The 23,567-nt window shown below is 40.2% G+C and overlaps 1 protein-coding gene across 5 annotated transcripts in view; it reads right to left on the bottom strand.

The window, feature by feature from the left end:
- Positions 1–21,789, bottom strand: part of LOC137376403 (serine/threonine-protein phosphatase 4 regulatory subunit 3) — a 79,923-nt gene extending 58,134 nt beyond the window's left edge. Inside the window, exons 1-5 of one of the 5 annotated variants that reach the window (XM_068044895.1) lie at positions 21,701–21,789; positions 21,291–21,546; positions 20,873–20,928; positions 20,419–20,517; positions 884–1,507 (exon numbers count right to left, since the gene is read on the bottom strand). In XM_068044895.1, coding sequence (XP_067900996.1) covers positions 884–1,507; positions 20,419–20,517; positions 20,873–20,928; positions 21,291–21,432 — 921 coding nt within the window. In that variant the 5' untranslated portion in view covers positions 21,433–21,546; positions 21,701–21,789. Of the gene's footprint in view, positions 1–883; positions 1,508–20,167; positions 20,360–20,418; positions 20,518–20,872; positions 20,929–21,290 lie in introns of those variants that run through there. The other 4 variants (XM_068044898.1, XM_068044896.1, XM_068044899.1 and 1 more) reach the window with 4 other exon arrangements.
- Between the last annotated feature and the right edge of the window lie 1,778 nt (positions 21,790–23,567).

The raw sequence follows: 23,567 nt of genomic DNA, 5'->3' as shown, positions 1-23,567 counted from the left end.
ATTACACTGATGTCCACCAGCTCTCACGTGCTACAGCTGCAACACATCACTTGTCCTGCCATCTCTATTGTGTTTTATTTAACTAATTAGGTTTGAAGTTGAGAAATACTGATAATTGGTAGTTATATTAAGTGGTTTAACTAGTTAAGCTAAAAATTTAATACCATACTTGTATCACCCCAGTACTTGTTTAAACACTACCCTAGTAAAGAAAAAACCTTAAAATGGCTACCATCACCTAACTGCTTACCTCTAACGCCTCGACTTCAACCCTCACTGCCTCCAGCTCCCTCTCTCAAATCACTCTGTTCTGTAAAAGACCAGAACAGCATCTCCTCCCTCAATGTACTGAATTCTCACATTTGCCAAATTTCCTGAGTTAAGCATTCTGTCGCGTAGGACTCGGTCGAACAGAACTTTCATGCTACTATCTACATTTTGGTGCAAACAGCCTTCCTTAAACCAAAACTGCAGCTACTGGTGTCACCCCAGTAGGGTGCAATGCAAATTCAGCTCAAGTCAGGATGCTGGAACAAAAGTTTCCATTCTCCAATGTAAAATCTTTACCATCAATACATTTGGACAAAATCAATTTCTCATACAGGTCCACAGCACAAAAAACCCCTCACAACTGATTGGGGAAAACTAATGGAAACTTATCGAAGGTATAAAAAGCATAAAAACACCAAAAATATAAAGCAAAAACAAGTTCCTATATGATACGATCATTTGTTATTGCTAAAGTGTAGATCGTTCTTTGCACAAGAGAGAACCCAAGATTCTCAGGCTGAATGGGAGAGCAAGGTCCAACCTTTGTCAAGTTTTCCACAACCAAATCTGCAAAAATCAAATTAATGTTAACAATCTTCGCAAATTAACTCACCTGCAACATACTAACAATCTCCACTTTGTTGAAGAATATAAATGACGTCAGCGTGGATAGAAAGTTCTCCTCAAATACAGATGGTGTGGGCAAAATGATATCCTGAATGTATTGCACCCGATACGTTTGGTGAATTTTTTGCTTCAGTTCAGTGTCTGTGATAGGTATAACCTCTTTAAATTTGGCTGTTTTGGTCAAAAATTCTCTGTGCTTTCTGGGATGAGGTAAGGAAGGATCATACTCCAGACACCCTACCACATTCATAATGCACTCATCTGAAAACATCACCTCAAACAGTGCTGCTTTATTGAGGAACAAAATGCCTCTGATAATTTCATACAAGTGATGTAGACCTTCTGTGTTCTCTAGGTCCTCACAAACTTGAAATAGTTGCAAAAGTTTTTTAATGTAGCCCTCATTTTCCAAAGCCAGTGCTAACTTCTCTCTGCGGATAGGCGAGGAGAGAACTGAGGTTACCAAGTCAGCAATCTCTTCCAGTTTGTTTAGTTCACATGGTGGAAGATCAACTGTATGAGTAGTTTCAGGCATTTCTTCAAATCGCTCCTCTTCAGACTCATCAATGATGTCCTGAGTGATATCTAGTGACGGGTCTCGGCCCTGCACCTGCAAATGCCAATAAAGGGTTCATTTGAAACTTATTCTGCTACTGCAACCTGCAAGTTAAATGCATTTAATATTTATGTACTGTTCACTGCAAACTTGCTGGAAAGAATGCCTAAACAATTAGTCTTAATTGTGTATGGATTTTAATATATTTAGCATTTAGGTTTTTAAATATAGGGAGTTAATATCTCAAAATACAAATACAGTGCTACATTCTGTTGCTATGTACAATTTCAAATGATTTATATTAACCAGATGACAAAAGCTAGATATCCTACGCATTTACACAAAATAACTAGTAAAATTGCCTGCGGTGTCATCCATGGTCAATGAATACAAGTTTGGCAAAAGAATTGGGTGTCACTTCAGAAATGTGTTCCACAAAAGCTGATTGATCAGAGTGTGCAACATCATGACAGTTAATATATAACCTTGTTACACCCCGCCCCCCCACCCAAGGTAGCACGGAGTCTTCTATCTACTCCTCAGAAGTGGTCATTATTAGGTTACTATTATGCAATGTGCACGTTGCCCCTCCATGAGCTTCAAGACCTGCACGATATTGCTCCGATCAAGAGCCAACTGGAATGAGGAGGATTGCACCCCATATCCTCCTATTGCACAGCACTATTACTGCCTCAATACTCAGCATGTCCTCATATACTTCTAATAACAACCTCAATTTAACTAACAGGAATGGCTTGATTACTTCAAAGTTCACCTAACCTATCAAAACTCAGTTTCTTGACAAAGCTCAATATAATTTTACTCTAAATCTTAAAACAAGTGCTTGGGCTGGGGAGAAAAGAACTGGCAGAACAGGGATGATGCAGTGCACTGGAGAACTGAATTGCAGATCAATATGACCACACCCATAATCTCCCACACTATTAAAATGCAACACTCAATCATCAGGGTAAGAGCAGCAGCATTACCTTTAGGGAAGCACACAAAACAAGAAATTTAGAGTAGGCCCATTTGACCCTTCCAACCTGCTCTGCCATTCAAGATTATAGCTATCTTCTGCTTCAAATTTATTTTCCTGTCCTTGATTCTTAGTATCCAAAAATCTATTGATCCTTATCTTTAACATATTCAAAAACTGATCATCCAGAGCTTTCTGGGGTAGAGAATTACAAAAATTTGAGTGAAAAGTATTTCTCATCTCAGTCCTAAATGGCCGACTTCTTATTCAAACTGTTAACCCCTAGTTCTAGATTCCCCAGCCAGGGGAAACATCCTCCCAGCATCTATCCTGTCAAGCCTTTTTAAAATGTTATATGTTTTACCTCTCATTCTTCTAAACACCAGGGAAAATAGGCCCATTCTACTCAATATCTCCTCATAGGACAATCCTCTCAACCCAGGAATCAGTCCAGTGAACTTTTGTTGCACTCCCTCCAAGGCAAATATATCCTTTGGTCAGGAAACCAAAACAATACACAGTATTCCAGGTGCGGTCTTACTAAAGGCCTTATATAATTGGACTAAGACTTCTTTACTCACACTCAATCCCTTTGTAACGAAGGCTAATATACCATCTGCTTTCCTAATTGCTGTACCTGCATGTTAGCTTTGTGACTCATGCACAAGGACACCAAGGTCCTTCTGAACAACATATCCAAGGTCTCTCACCATTTTAAAAATATCCCTCTTCTCTATTTTCCTGTCAAAGTAGATAACTTCACATTTTCCCACATCATAGTCCATCTGCCATGCTCTTACCCACTTAACCTGTGTAAATTATTTTGCAGCCTGTGTCTCAAGTTTACTTTCTCACATAATTGTATCAGCAAATTTGTATACGGTAAACTTAGTCCAAGTCACTGACAGATTGGAAGTAGTTAAGACCCAAGAATTGATCCTTGTGATAACCCACCAGTTACAGCCTATCTACCCAAAATAACTAGTTTATTCCTGCTGTCTTTTGCCCATTAACCAATCCTCAACCCATGCTAATATATTACCCAATCCTATAAGTCCTAATTTTGAGTAATAATCTCTTACCCCATACCTCCCAATAGCAGAGGTAAGGAGTTGATAGACCTTCAAACTGATTTTCATTACTTCTATACTCTGGCAAACTACAAAAGTAGGCTAAAAAAAAAAAGCATCAAATTATCTCTGTACTTCAGTGGAGACCATCATTCAAAGCCTCCAAATTCACCAGAGCAACTCCACTGCTTTTTAAGTCAGCTGCTAGCAACATTTCTTCACAGACTGCAGGAATGTGAAATTTGCTCGATATGGGTTGCCTGCTGATGGGTGCTCTAAGAGGTCAGCTGATCATCGAGTGAGTCTGGAGCAATGGTTCCCCTCAAGTATCGCGGCTGCGCAGCAACCTAAAAGTTCCCGTGCAGGTCACGCACAAGTCCTTTAAGTTGTGTGTGCAAGGTCACAAAATTTAAAGGGACCACACTCTCCAAAAAGAGGGAACTGTGGTATGGAGACCAAATTCGATCTCTAAGATGACAAAATGCCCAAATTTGTAACATGACAATTAACTAAGTTTCTAGAGAGCCACAAGATTGGAGGTCACCAGATTTGTATTCTGTATGTGCCAATAGTTTATTTTATTTTATTTAGAGATACAGCACTGAAACAGGCCCTTCGGCCCACCGAGTCTGTGCCGACCAAGAACCATCCATTTATACTAACCCTACAGTAATCCCATATTCCCTACCACCTACCTACACTTGGGGCAATTTACAATGGCCAATTTACCTATCACCTGCAAGTCTTTGGCGGTGGGAGGAAACCAGAGCACCCAGCGAAAACCCACGCGGTCACAGGGAGAACTTGCAAACTCCGCACAGGCAGTACCCAGAATTGAACCCGGGTCCCTGGAGCTGTGAGGCTGCAGTGCTAACCACTGCGCATCACTGGCATCATAGACAAATTAAAAAACTTTCTATAATAATGGGGTTTTCCTTGAGTAACTGAATCTTTTGGAAATTAGGACTAGAGGGGGCAAAGGGGAAGGATAGGCTGAAGTACCATTGTTTGCAAGTTTGAAAGCTTCTGCTTCAGAGTACAAAAAATGTCTGAAGTGCAACTTTTGGATCAAATTTTAAGCAGCCAGAGTTGGTCAATATTGGCAGTAACCATATACTGAAAAAGGTGCTGCCCACTTCAATTAGTTAGCTACGTGCAGAGCACAAGATAGAAAGGGGATAAAAATCAAAAATCACATTATGCTTTTTCTTTTGACAAGTCTGCTCAATTACCAAACATGGTTTTTCATGTGCAAAATAGAGACAATCATCTAACTGCTCAACATGCACTCACAAATATAAAAGTTTTGCATAGAAGTAATAGCCAAAAGAAAGTATCTTTTGTCCAAACGTATCATTTTCAAACATGCAATTATTTGAATCCAGTCCAGTGCGTCAGACTCAGTTACCCAAAACAATGGAAACATCCATTAAGTAACGCTAAAAAGAATAGAATCCTATTTGAGAAGCCTAAGAAAAGAAATACCCTAAAGCTTCTTCCCTGGCCAAAGTAATACCTCACACTGAAATACATTTCGACGCATGCCAGAACCAAGAATCAAAAAGGGGTTTGGGTGTGTGCACATGCATGTACATTTAAAATATTTTCCCCAAAGGGAATGTTCTTTTGAATATTTGTAAGCAAAGCTTTAAGTTTTTTCACTTGCAAGATTTAAGTTAGAGATTTAGGACATTGTGGTTGACAATGGAAAGTATGCTGAGTGAACACACACTGCCACTTTTGACCACTTTACAAACAGTTTGCAATACCTGGGTAATTATTGGGGCCAAAATAATTTGGAAACATCATTGTGTAGCAACATTAAGATGTATTAAATAAAATTTCCTGAAGGGCAGTCATTGAATGAACAATTATGACATGGACCCATTTCTTCAATTCCTGATTTGTAGAGTTCTTGTCGACAGCCGGACATGAATTAAAAGAGGATGGAGGATTGTACGAACAATATTAATGGTAACAGTCCTGCAAGATCAGGACAGAAGCAAACTGCAATAATAAAAACTGGTGCTATACATATAGCTCTAATACACTGTCCCAGAGTAATAGTATTTAGGTTTGTGCCCAAAATTACTAATTTGGCAAATAACTGAAAGCAGCTGTATTACTGCTGACAAGTGTGAAGTCTAAGGCCAGGCACTTCCTGTGAAGATGACAGGAAAATATATCACCCCAGGCCAATCTTCTCCTTTTCCCCATGAGATAGAAATCCACACTTACAGGCCTTGTGCTGAGTCATCTGCTTGTCCTTCCTGCCAGAAGAGTTGCTTACTGATTCCAGTTAGACAAACTGTTTTAAAAACTATAACTTAACCAGACATTAATGAGAGAATTACATTTCCTATCAGAACTTTAAAGTTGAGTTCACTTCAAAAGAATTAGACAATCACAAATCAGCTTAAGAAAACTTGACAATTCTACACAGCTCCATTTATTAAAGTGTTTTCCCTTTCAAGCTTTCTCCCAAGTCACATACCAGAGGGGATCAGCTAGTAATGCTTCCAAACCTAAAATCATATGAATCTATAAAAATAATGAATGAAAGAACTTGCTTTTATATAGCACCTTTCACAATCTCAGGACACTGCAAAGTGCATTACAGCTAATAAAGTACTTCTGAAAAGTAGTCACTATTGTAAAATAGAAAGTGTAGCAGGCAATTTGCACAAAGCAAGGTCCTACAAACAGCAAAATAAAACAGCCAGGTGTTACAGAAAGGGTGATCAATTTGACTTTTCACTCTGTGGAGCACAGTTCCACATCTTTCTCTCCACAGCAACTCGGAGACTAGTACCTTTGTGTGGGAAAAACGGAATCACAGACCCTTGCATCCAATCAATTTGAAAAGAAAAATGGCTTCTAAATGTTTTATACAAGGCATAATCATGGAAACATTACAACTGTTGACAACTGATATGTAGATTTAAATGGACCATACCCATGTCAGCATCAGTCTCAATGACACTGGCAATTGGAGATGAATGTGGACCCGTTTCACATTGGTACTAACACAGTCCTAGCTTAGTGATTTGTTATACTTCAAGGAATTTCATTTTTCTCTACAAGATTGGGTACAATGGTGGTGGCCTCTGATTTCACTTCATCAGAATACCAATTCTACAGTCTTCATATTAAAGCATCTAGTTAGTGCTTAAAAATATACAATATCTTTGCATCAACCATTGTCCTTGGCAACATGTTTTGAGATATTAATTACCTCAAGTATTACACACAAAAGTTGAATACATGGACCAAGCAAAATAATCTTTATATTTTTGCAAAATACACAAATCCTCAATTTTAAATTATATTTTGGGATAATTAAGCTTCACCAATAAGATTTTATAAGCAGTACCATTTGTTAATGTGAACTAATAGGAGAAAACATTAATTGCAAAATTGCTTTGAAATTTTGTATTAAGTGATAGAAAGAGAATTACAGGGACATGATAAATAAATGAGGTGAATTCTAACAAGTGAGAAAATTTGTTGCTTAAAAGGTTACTAAAATACATCCTCTGCACCTGAACATTTAATAGATAATGCAGACAATTGGTAAAGTATTTCCCACAACATATACTTTATTAATACCAAGAAACTACCAGCAGTCTTTATTTAATATAAGCTGATTAATTTTTGCACCACTCCCTGTCAAAGAAATAAGCTATTCTTGTAGACCTCGAGAAGCTAAAGTACAATCAACCTCAGAATGCTGCAACTTCCTTGTAAGGCAAGGGATTTCATTTATTTATTCTCTCCATCTTTTATACAGGAAAGTTCTGCCCTGGGTGTACTTGTCCCTTTCCTCTTAACTTTATTCTTTGCAAGATTTTCTGATCTTGAACTTAGAGTCTTTCTGACCTTCCAAATAATTGCGCCCCACCCCCATTAAACTGATCCTACAGATACCAGAAAATCACGCATATGACTTTTCCTAATGCAAATTCTTGCAAGCGTAAATCCATTACATGTATACTTGGTGCAGTATTGTTATTCTGCTGTTTCCCTTATTGCCAGAGCACAGCCGCCTCAAAGTCATAGCTAGTCATGCAAATGACAAATTTCAAAGTAGGTTAAAAAGCCTTGGAATTCCAATTTATCTTTATTAACTGACCAACTTTTTAGAAAAAAATCTAACCCACAGAACCACCGTCATGTTTTAGTCCTTACTACAGAGTGGCATTTATTATTAGTTATAACAACGGACTTGGTAGACAAAAATCATTGAATGCTAAAGTACATATTCATTAGGTTGAAATTAGGTGGAAAACCCCAGAGCTACCTCCTTTAATCCTATTTCTCTTGTTTTGAGTACTGGGAAAGACATTTATTTTTCAAATATTTATTTCCTGCTGAAAGTATTGCCATCAAGTCTACCTCATACTAAAGCACCACACAGCCCAATAATTATAGGTAAATTCCTACTAAATCTCCATGCTTCAAATACTAAAATGAGTTTATGGTTCTTCGCAGACCGTAAATTTTTCAATACTTATCCTCAAACCCGAGGCCCTGTTCTAAAGTCTCAATTTATTTCCCCAATTAGTCTAGCGAATCTACATTTATCTATATAGCAATATTCTTCTACTGTTGTATTAGAAGCCCCATGTGTAAAACGGAATATCGTATGTCCTTTTGCAATTGTAATCATCTTTTTAAAGATCCAGTAGTTCTACAGCTCCATTATGCACATTACTATTCAGAACATATTTCAATCTCTGTTCTTACCTCCCAAAAAGTTTACTACCTCACGGTAGCGTATACATTGAACTGCATTTGCCACATATCTGCCTATTCCCTTAACTTATCAATCTCTTACTATGGCCAATTAGAGGCTGTCAGAATCATAGAATGGTTACAGCACAGAATGCAGCAATTCAGCCATTCACATCTGTGTTGGCTCTCTGCATGAACAACTCAGCTACCCACTTCCTGCCTTTCACCCATAGCCCTACAAATTTCTCTTCAGGTGCTTATCCAATTCCCTTTTGAAAGCCATGGCTGAATCTGCCTCCACCACACTCAGGCAGTGCATTCTAGACCTTAACCGCTCGCTGTGTAAAAGTTTTCTCATGCCTCATGTCACCTTTGGATCTTTTACCAATCACCTTAAATCAGTGTCCTCTGGTTCTCGACCTTTCTGCCAATGGGAACAGTATCTCTATCTTCTGTCTGCAATCTATCCACATACCTGGAACCATTCTCACAAATCTTTTCTGCAAACTCTCTAAAGCCTTCACATCCTTCCTAAAATGTAGTGCCCAGATTTGGACAATATTCCAGTTGAATATTATAAAAAGATCATAACTTCCTTGTTTTTGTACTCCATGCCTCGAATTATAATGCCCAGGATCCTGTATGCTTTACTAACCACTTTCTCAACTTGCCATGCCACCTTCAATGATTTGTGCACATATAACCCCCCCAGGTCCCTCTGCTTCTGCATCCCCTTCAAAATTGTATCATTTATTTTTTATTGCCTCTGCTCCTTCTATCAAAATGAATCATTTCACACCTCTGCATTAAATTTCAATTGGCACATATCAGCCTATTCCACCAGCTTGTCTATGTCCTCATGAAGTCTTTCACTAACCTCCTCACAGTTCACAATATTTCCAAGTTTTGTGTCATCTCCAAATTTTGAAATTGTGCCCTGTACCCCCAAGTCTGGGTTAATATACATTAAGAAAAGCAGCAGTCCTAGTACCAACCCCTGGGGTCCTGGTATACCTTCCTCTAGTCTGAAAACAACCGTTCACCACTGTTTCCTGTCACTCAGCCAACTCCATATCCCTGCTGCCACTATCCTGTTTATTCAATGGGCTTCAACTTTACTGGCAAGTCCATTATTGTAGAAACTTTTGGATAAGCAACTGCATAACTCCTCTTGTCATTTCAACAACCACTTCAGGTTCTCAACCAGACAAAACCACAGGTAATGACTGCCTTTCTTCCTCTTTTGGAAGAGATTTGGATAAATACAAAATGTGGACAATATGACATATGAAGTCTGACAGATGGTCTCAAGAACATTTTAAGTATATAATCCTGCCACCAAATTAATCTACATGAAATAAAATAGGTTCCAACAGATTCCTAGAGTACTTTTTTGAAACATTATAAACCAAACTTCAAGATACTCATTTAATGAAATACTGCGTTATTGTATTTAGCTATCAGATTTGCACTGCACCAAGGTCAGCCAGTATTACCTACATGGAAAACTTCAAAAACACAATTCACTACCCCTCAAGTGCAAGAGTCTTAAGTGAAAAATACTAAATACCAGATTTTCTGAAATGTGATAAGTTAGTTTCTTTTCCTATTTCTCCCCCCCCCCCCCCAAAAAAAATGGATGTAATCAGATGCACAATTCCAAGTCAGTTTACATTTTTTTTTAAAATCAGCACACATGGAGCATAATCAGTGCCTTCAACATAAAGAAAAAGCCATTATAAAAGCCACAATGTTAGTCTTTTAGTATACAAGTTAGCTAAATGACTGACTTCAGAAAAATGTGAATTAGCACATTTTATTAAAAGATAATGGAAATGTACCCTACATGATAAAATTCTCAATGCAGTGCAGGAACAGTGATGTGACTAGATACACAGATCTTGAAAGCAAGACTGCAGGTTGAAAAGGCTATAATAAAGGGCACAATCTACTAGTTTTATACTTGGGGCATTGAAGGCAACAGTAATGGTAGCGATAAATCTATGACAGCAGGCAAGCCACAATTGGAAAATTGTAGAGTTTTAGATACATTATAGAAAGGGCACTAAAGCCATGGAAAGAACTACAATGTAGATTTACTAGGATTATACCAAGAAGAGAGGATATTGCCGGGATGAGAGACTTTTTAAAAAAAAAAGCTATGTCCACTGGAAGAGATTAAAAGGGGAAATAAGTGTTCGAAATGAGCAGTGAAATATTTCCACTGATCAATGACTCACTAACAAGGGGACAGAAAATTCAGTGGCTACTAAAGCAGAATTAAACATTCAAGAAATTAGAACACTTGGAACATAACTAAAAAAAGGACAAGCAAATGTGATCAGAGCAGATGTAGGGCTAGCAATGGCACAGGGGTGAACAGGCCAAGTAAATGCCCTGTGCTAAAATTCTCAGTTCTAAAGACTATAGATAACAGCTAGAAACATAACCAAGTTTTTTTGAATAATCTTCAATTACTTGGGTTTGAAAGCATTTACTTTGTTGATAACTACTGTATACATTGAGGTTTCTGTGCCAACACACATCTAACAGAAGTGGTCAGACACCCAAAACATCCTCCACATCTGAGTTATACACAAGACAGGATACAAAATATCCTTGCAAGAGTTTCTAGTTAACAGTATTAGTACAAATAAAGCAGTGCTGACATATCCAGCTTTAGCAACTAACGAACCATTAACAGCTGAATGAGACTAGAGTTGAATTAGAATAGTCCTATTTGATGTTCAGCACGGGACTTTAAAAAAGTAGCCTGAATAAGTTACCACTAAAATACATCTAAGATAGACAATAACTGATTGCACAAATGACATTTGGCAACATTAGACAGAAGCATAACTTTGACTGTGAAATGTAATATTGAACAATGGCTAATTTCTTGTTGCGTAGAAAAAGGAGGATTTCATAACTTTTAAGCATCTGGATCTCCTACAGGCAAGAGTTGAGCAATCTGATGACATTTAGGAAGGACAGGAAAAAAGGAAAAAAAAAAAAAGAGATGGTGTGTTAATAAGGGATGGGATCAGTACATTAGTAAGGTAGGATCTCAGATCGGAACAAAATGTGGAATCTGTTTGGGTGGAGCTAAGAAACAGTAAGGGGCAGCAAACACTGGTAGGAGTTGTTTATAGGCCAAACAGTAGTGGTAGTGTGGGGCATGGTATTACTCAGGAGATTAGAGAAGCATGTAATATGGGTAATACAGTAATTATGGGGTGACTTCAATCTGCACATAGACTGGGTAGAACTAATGAGCACTAGTTTCTGGAGTATGTTAGGGATGGTTTTCTAGAGCAGTATGTTGAGGAACCGGCTATTTTATAGAGAACAGGCTATTTTAAATCTCGTATTATGCAATAGAAAGGGCTAATTAAGAATCTTGTTGTAAAAGAACCTTTACGGATGAGTGACAATATGATAGAACTTTACGTTATGTTTGAAAGTGAGGTAGTTCAATCTGAAGACGGAGTTAAATTTGAACAAAGGAAATTATGTTATGAGGTTCAAATTGGCTGAGGTGGATTGGGAAACTACATTAAAAGATATGACAGCACATAGACAATGTATAGTCTTTAAAGAATTACTAAATAATTTACAGCAACCATACATCCTTCAAGGCACACAAACCCCAAAGGTAAAGCAGTCAACCATGGCTAACAAAGGAAATTAAGGATTGTATAAGATTAAAAGAGCCTATAAAGTTGCCAGAAATAGTAGTAAACCTGAGGATTGGGAGGATTTTAGAATACAGCAAAGGAGGGCCAAGAAACTGATAAAGAAAGGGAGAATAGAATATGAATGTAAGCTAGCAAACATAAAAACAAATTGTAAAAGCTTCTACAGGTACGCAAAAAGGAAATGTTCGGCCAAGACAAATGTGGGTCCATTACAGGCAGAGTCAGGAGAATTTATAATGGGGAACAGAGAAATGGCAGAGAAGCTAAATGATTGCTGTGTGTCTGTCTTCACCGATGAAGATGCAAGAAATCTCCCAGAATTAGAGATGCAAAGGACTAGGGAGAATGAGGAACTGAAGGAAATTAGTATTAGTAAGAGGTTGCATTGGAGAAATTAATGGGGCTGAAGGTTGCCAAGTCCCCAGGACCTGATATTCTACATCCCAGAGTGTTGAGGGGTAGCTATGGAGATAGTTGATGCATTGGTGATCTTCCAGAATCAATAGAATGTTGGAACGGTTCCTGCAGATTGGAAGGTAGTAAATGTTACCCCACTATTTACAGGAGGGAGAGAGAGAGAAAACAGGGAACTACAGACCTCTTAGCCTTACATCAGTTGTAGGGAAAATGTGAGAACCTATTTTAAAGAATGTGATCAATGGATACTTGGATAATAACAATCTGACTTGGCATAGTCAACATGGATTTATGAATGGGAAATCATGTTCGACAAACCTGGAGTTTTGAGGATGCTAGTAACAGATCTAATAAAAGGGAGTCGGGGTCAAGGCCTGCTTTAGGTCAGGAAAAAGAACGCGACCTGACCCACAGCGGGCCCGAGCCCGACCCGCGTCCCTCCAATTTTGCCAGAGCCCGGCCTGACCCCGCCACTAGTCGGCCCGACCATCCCTTTACCTACGCTCCAAACATTGAACCTGCAAGAAGCTGCAGCGCATGCGCGAGATGTCATAGTGACGTCACTCGCTCACTGCGCAGACTCAGTTTAGTCCCGGACTCCCAGCTCAGGTTAAGTTTTTTTATTTTTAATACTTACCAGCAGAGCACTTAGCGTGAGTGTCCAGCCCGACCCGAGCCTGAAAGCCGGCCCCAGAAGATGGGCCTGACCCGACCCAAACCCGACACGTGTCGTCAGGTCCAGGTCGGATAGCAGGCCTCCAAGTCAGTGGACGTAGTATAGTTGGATTTCCAGAAGGCTTTTGATAAAGTCCCCCACAGGAGGTAGGTTAGCAAAATTAAAGCACATGGGACAGGAGAGAATATGCTGGCATGGATTAAGGATTGGTTAACAGGTAGAAAGCAGAGAGTAGGAATAAACGGGCCAATATTACGAAGTTCGCAGATGACACAAAACTTGGTGGGAATGTATGCTGTGAGGAAGATGCAAAGCGGCTTCAAGGGGATTTGGACAGACTTGGTGAGTGGGCAAGAACGTGGCAGATGGAATATAATGTGGAAAAATTAGAGATTATCCATTTTGGCAGGAACAGATGTGCAGAGTATTTCTTAAATGGTAAGAATGTAGATACACAAAGGGATTTGGGGCTACTTGACAATAAGTCACAAAGCTATTATGCAGATGCAGCAAGCAATTAGGAAGGCTAATGGTATATTGGCCTTTATCACAAGAGGATTTGAGTACAGGAGTAGTGAAGTCTTGCTTCAATTGTATAGAACCTTGGGTAGACCGCACCTGGAGTACTGTGTGCAGTTTTGATCGCCTTAGCTTAGGAAGGATATTATTGCCATAGAGGGAGTGCAACGAAGGTTCACCAGACTTGTTCCTGGGATGACAGGACTGTCCTATGGAGAGAGATTGGGGAAACTGGGCCTGTATTCTCATGAGTTTCAAAGAATGAAAGGTGATCTAATTGAAACCGACAAAATACATAAAAGGAAGAGACAGGTTAGATGCAAGCAAGATGTTTCCCCTGGTTGGGGAGTTTAGAACCAGGGGACACAATTTCAAAATAAGGAGGAAGCCACTTAGGACTGAGAGGAGGAGAAATTTCTTGACTCAGAGGGTTGTGAATCTTTGGAATTCTCTACCCCAAAGAGTTGTGGAAGCTCAGTCATTGAGTATGTTTAAAGCAGAGACTGACAGATTTCTAAATACCAATGACAAAGGGCAATGGGGATAGTGTGGGAAAAAGGCATTGAAGTGGATGATCAGCCATGATCGTACTGAATGGCAGAGCAGGCTCAATGGGCTGAATGGCCAGCTCCTGCATTCCTGCTATCCTCTAATGGTGTGGTGCAAATGAAACTGAACCATAACCTGGCAGTCTTGAAACAGCAAAAACTAAGTTGCAAGGCAAAGAGGTACAGTACTGTTGGATTGCATTAGCACTTCAAATATATACATCTCTATCCATTAAAAAAAATTGACCTGTGCAAAATCATCTACAGAATTGTACTTTTGTCGTCACACTCCTGACTGGTTTTATACATGGGCCATCGAATACAACAGTATTGGTGGTGATAAATCTGTAGAAAACAATGGATAGGTCACAATCTGAATACAACAAGGAGTTTTGGACACTCCATTATAGTTATAGAGCACAGAAACAGGCGCTTCAGCCCACCGTGTCCATGCCGGCCATCAAGCACCTATCTATTCGAAACCCATTTTCCAGCACTTGGCCCGGAGCCTTGTATGCTATGGCATTTCAAGTGCTCATCTAAATACTACTTAAATGTTGAGGGTTTCTGCCTTGACCACCCCTTCAGGCAGTGTGTTCCAGATTCCAAACACCCACTGGGTGAAAGTTTTTTCCTGAAATCCTCTCTACACCTCCTGCCTCTTACCTTAAATCTATGCCCCCTGCTTACTGACACCCCCGCTAAAGGGAAAAAGTTTCTTCCTATCTACCCCCCTCATAATTTTGTATACCTCAATCAGGTCCCGCTTCAGCCTTCTCTGCTCTAATGAAAGCAACCCTAACCTATCCAGTCTCTCTTCATAACTGAAATGCTCCAGTCCAGGCAACACCCTCGCGAATCTCCTCTGCACCCTCTCCAGTGCAATCACATCCTTCCTATAGTGTGGCGATCAGAACTGTACACAGTACTCCAGCTGTGGCCTAACTAGCATTTTATACAGCTCCATCATAACCTCCCTGCCCTTATATTCTATGCCTCGGCTGATAAAGGCAAGTATCCCATATGCCTTCCTAACCACCTTATCTACCTGTGCTGCTGCTTTCAGTGATCTTTGGACAAGTACACCAAGGTCCCTCTGACCCTCTGTACTTCCTATGGTCCTACCACCCACTGCATATTCCCTTGCTTTGTTAGTCCTCCCAAAATGCATCACCTCACACTTCTCAGCATTAAATTCCATTTGCCACTGCTCTTCCCATCTTACCAGCCCATCTACATCGTCCTGTAATCTAAGGCTTGCCTCACTATTTACGACACCAATTTTCGTGTCATCTGCAAACTTACTGATCATACCTATGTTCACGTCTAAATCATTAATGTACACTACAAACAGCAAGGGACCCAGCACCGACCCCTGCGGCACACCACTGGTCACAAGCTTCCAATCGCAAAAACAACCCTGAACTATCGACCTCTGCTTCCTGCCACTAAGCCAATTTTGGATCCTATTTGCCAAATTGCCCTGAATCCCATGGGCTCTTACCTTCACCAATCTCCCATGCAGGACCTTACCAAAAGTCTTACTGAAGTCCATATAGACTACATCAACTGCTTTACCCTCATCTACACACTTAGTCACTTCCATGAAAAATTCAATCAAGTTTGTTAGACATGATCTCCCCCACAAAGCCATGCTGACTATCCTCGATTAATCCCTGCCTCTCCAAGTGGAGATTAATCCTGTCCCTCAGAAATGTTCCCAATACTTTCCCTACCACCGATGTTAGACTCACCAGCCTGTAATTACCTGGTTTATCCTTGCTACCCTTCTTGAATAATAGTACCACATTCACTGTCCTTCAGCACCTCTCCTGTGGCCAGGGAGGATTTGAAAATGTGTCAGAGCCCCAGCTATCTCCTCCCTTAATTCACATAACAGCCTGGGATATATCTCATCTGGGCCTGGGGATTTATCCACTTTTAACCCTACCTTTCAATGCTAATTTGTTCGAGTATATCACAATCCCCTTCCTTGATCTCTACACCTACATCATCCTTCTCCATAGTGAACACACATGAAAAGTAATCATTTAAAACCTCACCTACGTCCTCCGGCTCCACACACAGATTGCCACTTTGGTCCCCAATAGGCCCTACTCTTTCCCTGGTTATCCTCTTGCCCTTAACATGCTTATAAAATGCCGTGGGATTTTCCTTCATCTTGCCTGCCAGTGTTCTTTCATGCCCCCTCTTCGCTCTCCTAATTACTTTAAGTACCCCCCCCCCACCCCGCCCCTTACACTTTCTATACTCCTCTAGGGCCTCTGCTGTTTTCAGTGCTCTGAATCTGCCATAAGCCTCCTTTTTTTCCTTATCCAATCCTCTATATCCCTTGACATCCAGGGTTCCCTGGACTTGTTGGACCCACCCTTCACCTTAATGGTGACATGTTGGCCCTGAACTCTTACTATTTCCTTTTTGAAAGTCGCTCACTGGTCTGATGTAGACTTTCCTACAAGTAGCTGCTCCTAGTCCACTTCGGCCTGATCCTGTTTTATCATATTGAAATCGGCCTTCCCCCAATTCAGTACCTTTTTATTACTGGTCCATCTTTGTCCATTTCCATACCTACCTTAAAGCTTACAGACTTAAGATCAGGATCACCAAAATGCTCCCCCACTGACACTTCTACCACTTGTCTGGCTTCATTCCCTAGGACTAGGTCCAGTACCACCCCTTCTCTTGTAGGACTTTAAGTGTTGGCTCAAAAGGCTTTCCTGTATGCACTTGAAAAATTCCACCACCTTTAAGCCTTTTGCACTAGGACTATCCCAGTTAATATTGGGGAAGTTGAAATCCCCTATTACCCCATTATGTTTACAACTCTCAGATTTGCCTACATATCTGCTCCATCTCTCCCTGACTGTTTGGAGGCCTGTTGTACACTCCCAGCCAAGTGCTTACCCCCTTTTTGTTTTCAAGTTCTACCCATATGGCCTCATTTGATGAACCATCTAAGATATCACCCCTTCTTACTGCAGCAATTGACCCCTTGATCAAGTGCAATGACACCTCCTCTTTTACATCCTCCCTTCCCCCAGTCACGCTTGAAGATTCTATATCCTGGAATATTGAGCTGCCAGTCCTGCCCTTCCCTCAACCATGATAGCAAGATCATATTCCCATGTGTTAATCAACACCCTCAATTCATTTGCCTTACTTTTAAGACTTCTTGCGTTAAAATAGATGCAATCCAGCCTTGCATTATTCGCTTGTGCCTTAACAGATCGATAATTGCGCTGCCTTCCAGACTGACTTAATTTCTCTTCTATATTTGGCTGTGCAAGACCCACTACTGTACCTCCACTCTGTATCCCATCCCCCTGCCTAATTAGTTTAACCCCACCCCCCGCCGCACTAGCAAACCTCCCAGCAAGGATATTGGTCCCATTCCCCGGGTCAGGTGCAACCCGTCCAACTTGTATAGGTCCCACCTTCGCCAGAAACAGACGCAGTGATGCAGGAAACTAAAGCTCTCCCTTCTGCACAGTGTCTTCAGCCACACATTCATCTGCTCTATCCTCTTATTCCTATACTCACTAGCACCTGGCACCAGGAGTAATCCAGAGATTACAACCTTTGAGGTCCTGATTTTTAATCTGCTCCCTAAATTCTTGTTGCAGGACCTCATCCCTCTTTCTATCTAGGTCATTGGTACCAATGTGAACCATGATCTCTGACTATTCACCCTCCCCCTTCAGAATACCCTGCAGCCACTCCGTGACATCCTTGACCCTAGCACCAGGGAGGCAACATACCATCCCAGAGTCATGTTTGCAGCCACAGAAATATCTATCTGTACCCCTTATGACTAGGGAATTCGATCACTATAGCTTTCCCACTCTTTTTCCTCCCCTTATAGAGTATTGAACTAATGAAAAAGGTGCAATGTAGATTTACTCACATTATACCAGAGATGACAGGTTATTTCCTAGATGAGAAACCTGAAAAACTGAAGCTGCATTGACTGGAACAGCAATTAAGAGGCTGAAAAGGTTTGAAAGAGGAAAGTGGATTTTCACTAGTCAGTCAATGAATCGGTCAGAAAAAAGGAACATAAAATTTAGTACTAAAGGACAAAATAGGGAGGTTAGAAGCCCAAATTTTTCTAACTCTTTCCCTCAGCACCCAAACATAAACTCCTATGTACTCATTTCTAATGGGAATCACGAGAACATAATAGGAACAGGAGTAGGCCATTCAGCCCATCGAGCCTGCTCTGCCATTCAATTTGATCATGGCTAATCCTCTACTTCAACACCATTTTCCTGCACTATCACCGTATTTCTTGATTTTAATATGCAGAAACCTATCGATCTCAGTCTTGAACATACTCAACAACAGAGCCTCTTCAGCCCTCTGGGGTAGAGAATTCCAAAGAGTCACCACTGAGTGAAGAAATCCCTCATCTAAGTCCTAAATGGCCGACCCCTTATTCTACGACTGTGTCCCCGGCTCAAGACTCCCAGCTAGGGGAAACATTCTTCCTGCTTCTACCCTGTCGAGCCCTGTAAGAATTTTGTATGTTTGAATGAGATCACCTCTCATTCTTTTAAACTCCAGAGAATAAAGGCCCAGTCTATTTAATCTTTCCTCAAAGGACAATCTTTCCATTCCAGGAATTAGCTTGGTGAACCTTTGTTGCCCTCCCTCTATGGCAAGCATACCTTTCCTCAGGTAAGGAGACCAGAACTACACACAATACTCCGATATAAAATCATTCTGCCATTGAACAATCTAACCATCAGGTTCCCACAAATTGCTCTGAACTGGGGCTCCTTATACAAACACACCAGCCACCACCTCCCACCCAAATAGGAAAAGTTGAGGAAGATGGTAGTGCAGAGAGAAAAACTGGAGTGTCGACAACAAAAATAGCCGAGACCATATTCTCTAACTTACCATATCCAATAGCATGGGAGATTAAGAGTATGTACACAATTAAGACATTTCCAGTACAGAACTCCAAGGAATTTGCATGGGTTCTTTGTCATACCAATAGAATGCCAATGAAAATAAAATTCAAACTCTTCAGTTAATTCACTCAGAATAAATCTTTTGAACTGATGCTGCATAGCTAACGGGAAATATCTTAAAGGTCTAACATTACGTGATTACAAATTATTCGGCATATATGAGAATAAATAAAGCTTTCAATTAGCTGCAGGTAAGAAGATTATGCTAAGTGTTGTACTGACAATAAAAAAAAACACTTGCACTTATATAGTATTTTTCACGACCACCGGATATCTCAAAGCTTATTACAGCCAGTGAAGTACTTTTGAAGTATAGTCAGTGTTGCAATGTTGGAATCAAGACTAGTTAGATGCTGTACAGAAGTATTAAAAGTTCTGATCAATTGTCTAAGCCTCAATTAAATATCACCCAAATTTAAAAAATGGCAATGTTTGACATTTGAAAGAAGTCATTCACTCTCAGGATATGGGTGTTACTGGCAAGACCGGCATTCATTAACAATCTGCAGCCGTTCAAGATTTGGTACAACTGAGTGGCTTGCTGGGCCACCACATTGGTGTGGGACTAAGTCACATAAGCCAGACTATGATTACTGATATCAGCTTTTAATTTCCAAATTTTAGAAACAATTCAAATTCTCAAACTGCCATCATGGGATTTCAGTTCATGTTCTCTATTATTAATCCAGGCCTGTGGACTATTATTTCATTAACATAACCACTGCACTATTGTGTTCATAAATAAAGGAGAATCAACCTGAATTGACCAACTGAGGACATAAGCTGTGCCACTGAAAAACCCTGAAGTTTGCGACTTCTTAAAACAGATACAAGAACAGACTTGGAGTAAAACACTTAATAAGGAATGGATACAGCTATAAATTTGATAAGCTTATAAACTGCTTTCAATTTCAGTCTCGATGTCAAAATACAATTGGTACGCTAAACTATAGACATTGATTGGAAACATTTGCTCATGCAACAGATTATTCACAAAAGGAATCTTTTTGCAAAGGTGAATGAAAAAGATAGCAGAGAACAGATGTATTTCCCTTTACTGACGAAAAGTCACTGACCTGAAACGTTAACTTTGCTTCTCTCTCCACAGATGCTGCCAGACCTGCTGAGTATTTTCCAGCACTTTGTTTTTATTTCGTATTTCCCTTTACGTTTGATTTTATGCATTGGGTTAGAAAGAACCCAACACAATTTCATCAGTCTAAAAGCTGCTTGTAAACTTCCAGTTTATCTCTTAAAGAAAGCATAAATTGGAATGATATAAATTCTATCTATTCAGTACCAGTTCATTTAGCAGTGTATACAGTACCTGACAAATTTTCTCCCAGATTTCATCACATCCAGCCTTTTCTTGGAAACTGAGTGCCAAATCGTAATTGTCTGCTTCTGACCAAACAATCAATGTATCCTGTTTTACAATAAGATAGAGGTCACAACTGATTGTTCACCTGCAAGGTATTTTAGCTAATTTTTCATAAATTAAATCAAACCAAAAGGCAGTGAGTAACCTGGCAGCTACTGATTTCTGCATTGCCACATTTTTAAATAATGAAGTAAACTGAACACACTTGGAACCTTTTATTGTACAATTTAAAATGAACAAAAACTCCAAGTGACTGAATTAACTGAGTTAGTATAACCTCTGCACGTGACTTCCAAATTACAAAATGAATATTGCCTTCTTGTGGCTCCCATGAATCGTATCTTCCTTTATGCATAAAAAAAACACTTTACAAATGTGAGCAACATTTTACATGACTTACTTGCTGCTTCTGGTACGCAGTATTTGGGTTGATTTTCGATTCCAATAGAAGCGAACCTGGAAGGATGAAACACAAAGAATGAACACAATTTAAAAAAAAACATATGCCTTGAACACACTACGTTTCTATTGTAAATATCATTTAAATCTACTCCCTCCTCCCCCGCACGTCACATTTATACACTTTCCTGGCCTCTCCAGAATTCCAACATCTGGCTCATCTTTCACTCGGGTCATTTAAAAACTCGCAATTACTGTGTAAAACAAAAAAACGCCTCGGAGTATATCAAAAAGCGAAGATTTTATTTTTAAAACCAGCTGGTAGCTCCTTTTACAAAGGGGATATAACTACATATACAATGTATAGGTGAAGCGGGTCGGCCCGAGGCGGTTTCCCTCTTTCTCGCCCTGGTTCTTACCGTCGGACTCGGCCCGCACCAACAAGGACATTCCATTCAGGCGATCGACATAGGTCGAAGACACATGCCCCGTGCCCCGGTCGTCCCATTGTCGGTCCTCGTTCAGCGTGTACACTTTCACCCGCCTCCGCGTATCCGACATATTTATTTCCTTCCCCTTCTTTATCACTATTTTTCGGGGGGCTGCCGTCGTTCTCCTCTTTCGCTTTTCTTCTGCTACACCGTTACCGCCGTGATTTTACAATGGTGAAAAACGCTAGTAAAGAGTCGTGCGACATGTTATTGCAAATAAATAAAGGAATACAAGGAAGAAAAAGAAATTAAATACAAGTGGTTAATGTAGTATGGGTTAGGTAGGCCAGGCCGGCCTGCCTTCCTTCCTTCCTTTTCCCCTCAACAATTCCCCTCACCACAGCACAACATCCGCCATCTTGTAACCCGATCCGGGCGATTCAATCAGCGCACGGGGCTTCCTGTTCTCAAAAGCAGGGCCACAGCTCCACTACTATAAAATACTGACGTCACCAGCGGTTAAAGAGGCAGCGGCCTTGTTCCTTATTTGCATTTTTAAAGAGACCGCACTTCAGCCTTCCAATTAGTTTCATGGGCATTTTTCTCCCGGTTTATGAGTCGGTGGTTTTTGGATTGTTCATATATTTCCGTTAGAAACATTCCAAATCTCTCAATTTTTCTTTACAATCTTCAAATGTTGTAGAGTAACCTCTATACAGTTTATTTTTACATTTTCATAATTCACTAATTTGACCCACCGAAGCATGTAAACATGGATTTACAATAGGCATCGAGGATAAGGGTGAAGCTGAGTTTACCTCAACACCTGAAAATAAAAAGACTGTTTAACGTTTGACAAATAAAGGGTTTATACCTGAAGTGCGAACCGGTGTTTTTTTCAGATGCTGGCAAAGCTCTGTATTTCCAATATTTTCCTGGCTTTGTTTCATATTTCAGCGTTTCTCAAAGTTGTAAACTCTATTCTTAGTTTCAAACTTCAAAAGAGAAATATGTGTATTCCATAGAAGTTAAATAGCAGAAACAGGACACTCGGCCCAGCTGGTCTATACCAGTGTTAATGCTCCACACGAGCCTCCGCTCACCATAATTCAATTAATCCTATCAGCATACCCTTGCTATATGGCTGTGAAACATGGGCGACTTACAGCTACCAGGAAAAGAAGCTCAATAATTTCCATCTTCGCTGTCTGGCGCATTATGGGTATATCCTGGCAGGACAAAATCACAAATGTAGCAGTCCTCCCAAGTGTTTTGGCACTAATCAACTGAGGCGGCTTCGGTGGATCGGACATATCTGCAGGATGGAAGACGGTCACATACCCAAGGACCTTCTGTACGGGAAGGTAGCCGAGGACAGATGACCAGTGGGGCACCCAAAGCTCCGGCTTCAAGGATGCTTGCAAGCATGACATGAAGGTCCTAAATGTCGACTATCGCATTTGGGATTCACTAGCTGGTAAAAGAGGGAAATGGTGACATATCCTGTGGACTGGTGTGCAGTCCCACGATGACCAATTACAGCAGCTTGGAAACAGGTACCAATGTTAAAAACAACAACTCACAGCGTCACTTGACAGCTTCATACAGCATTTCTGGCAGAACCTGCCTCTCAAGGATTGGCCATCAGCAAAGGTGCACCAAGAAAAGACACATCTAAATAGATTGTTTGCTGAGTGTCCATCATCTTTCACAGATGGAAGGATGCCAACCCCAGGATCAGCATATTCTTTTTTTTTTCTCCCTTATATACTTATCTAACTTACCTTTAAATGCATCTATCCTATTTGGCTCAATTATTCTTTGTGATAGCAAGTTCCGTACTCTAATCACTCATTGGGTAAAGAAGTTTCTCCAGAATTCCTTATTGGATTTTTTGGTGACTATCCTTTATTTATGACCCCAAGTTTTGAACTTCCCACAAATGGAAACATTTTCTCTACATCTACCCTTAAAAACACTTCATAATTTTAAAGACCTCTATTAGGTCATCTCTCAGCCCTCTCTTTTCTAGAGAAAGCCCCAACCTGTTCAGTCGTGCCCAATAGTTATAACCTCTCAGTTCTGGTATCATCCTGGTAAATCTTTATTTGCATCCTGGTTTTAAGATGAAATTTATTAAACCTTAAACTCTAATATAGTTCACGCCCAGCATGTACCACGCGATACACACATGCAAATAGGACAGAAAAGAGCAGAAGAAAAGTAGAACAGTTTGAGGCAATCTCTTGTTACTGTGCTTTGAGC

The sequence above is a fragment of the Heterodontus francisci genome, chromosome 13 (genome assembly GCF_036365525.1).
Source record: "Heterodontus francisci isolate sHetFra1 chromosome 13, sHetFra1.hap1, whole genome shotgun sequence".
In the NCBI taxonomy this organism is placed as follows: Eukaryota; Metazoa; Chordata; class Chondrichthyes; order Heterodontiformes; family Heterodontidae; genus Heterodontus; species Heterodontus francisci.
This window is presented reverse-complemented; position numbering and strand designations above follow the sequence as displayed.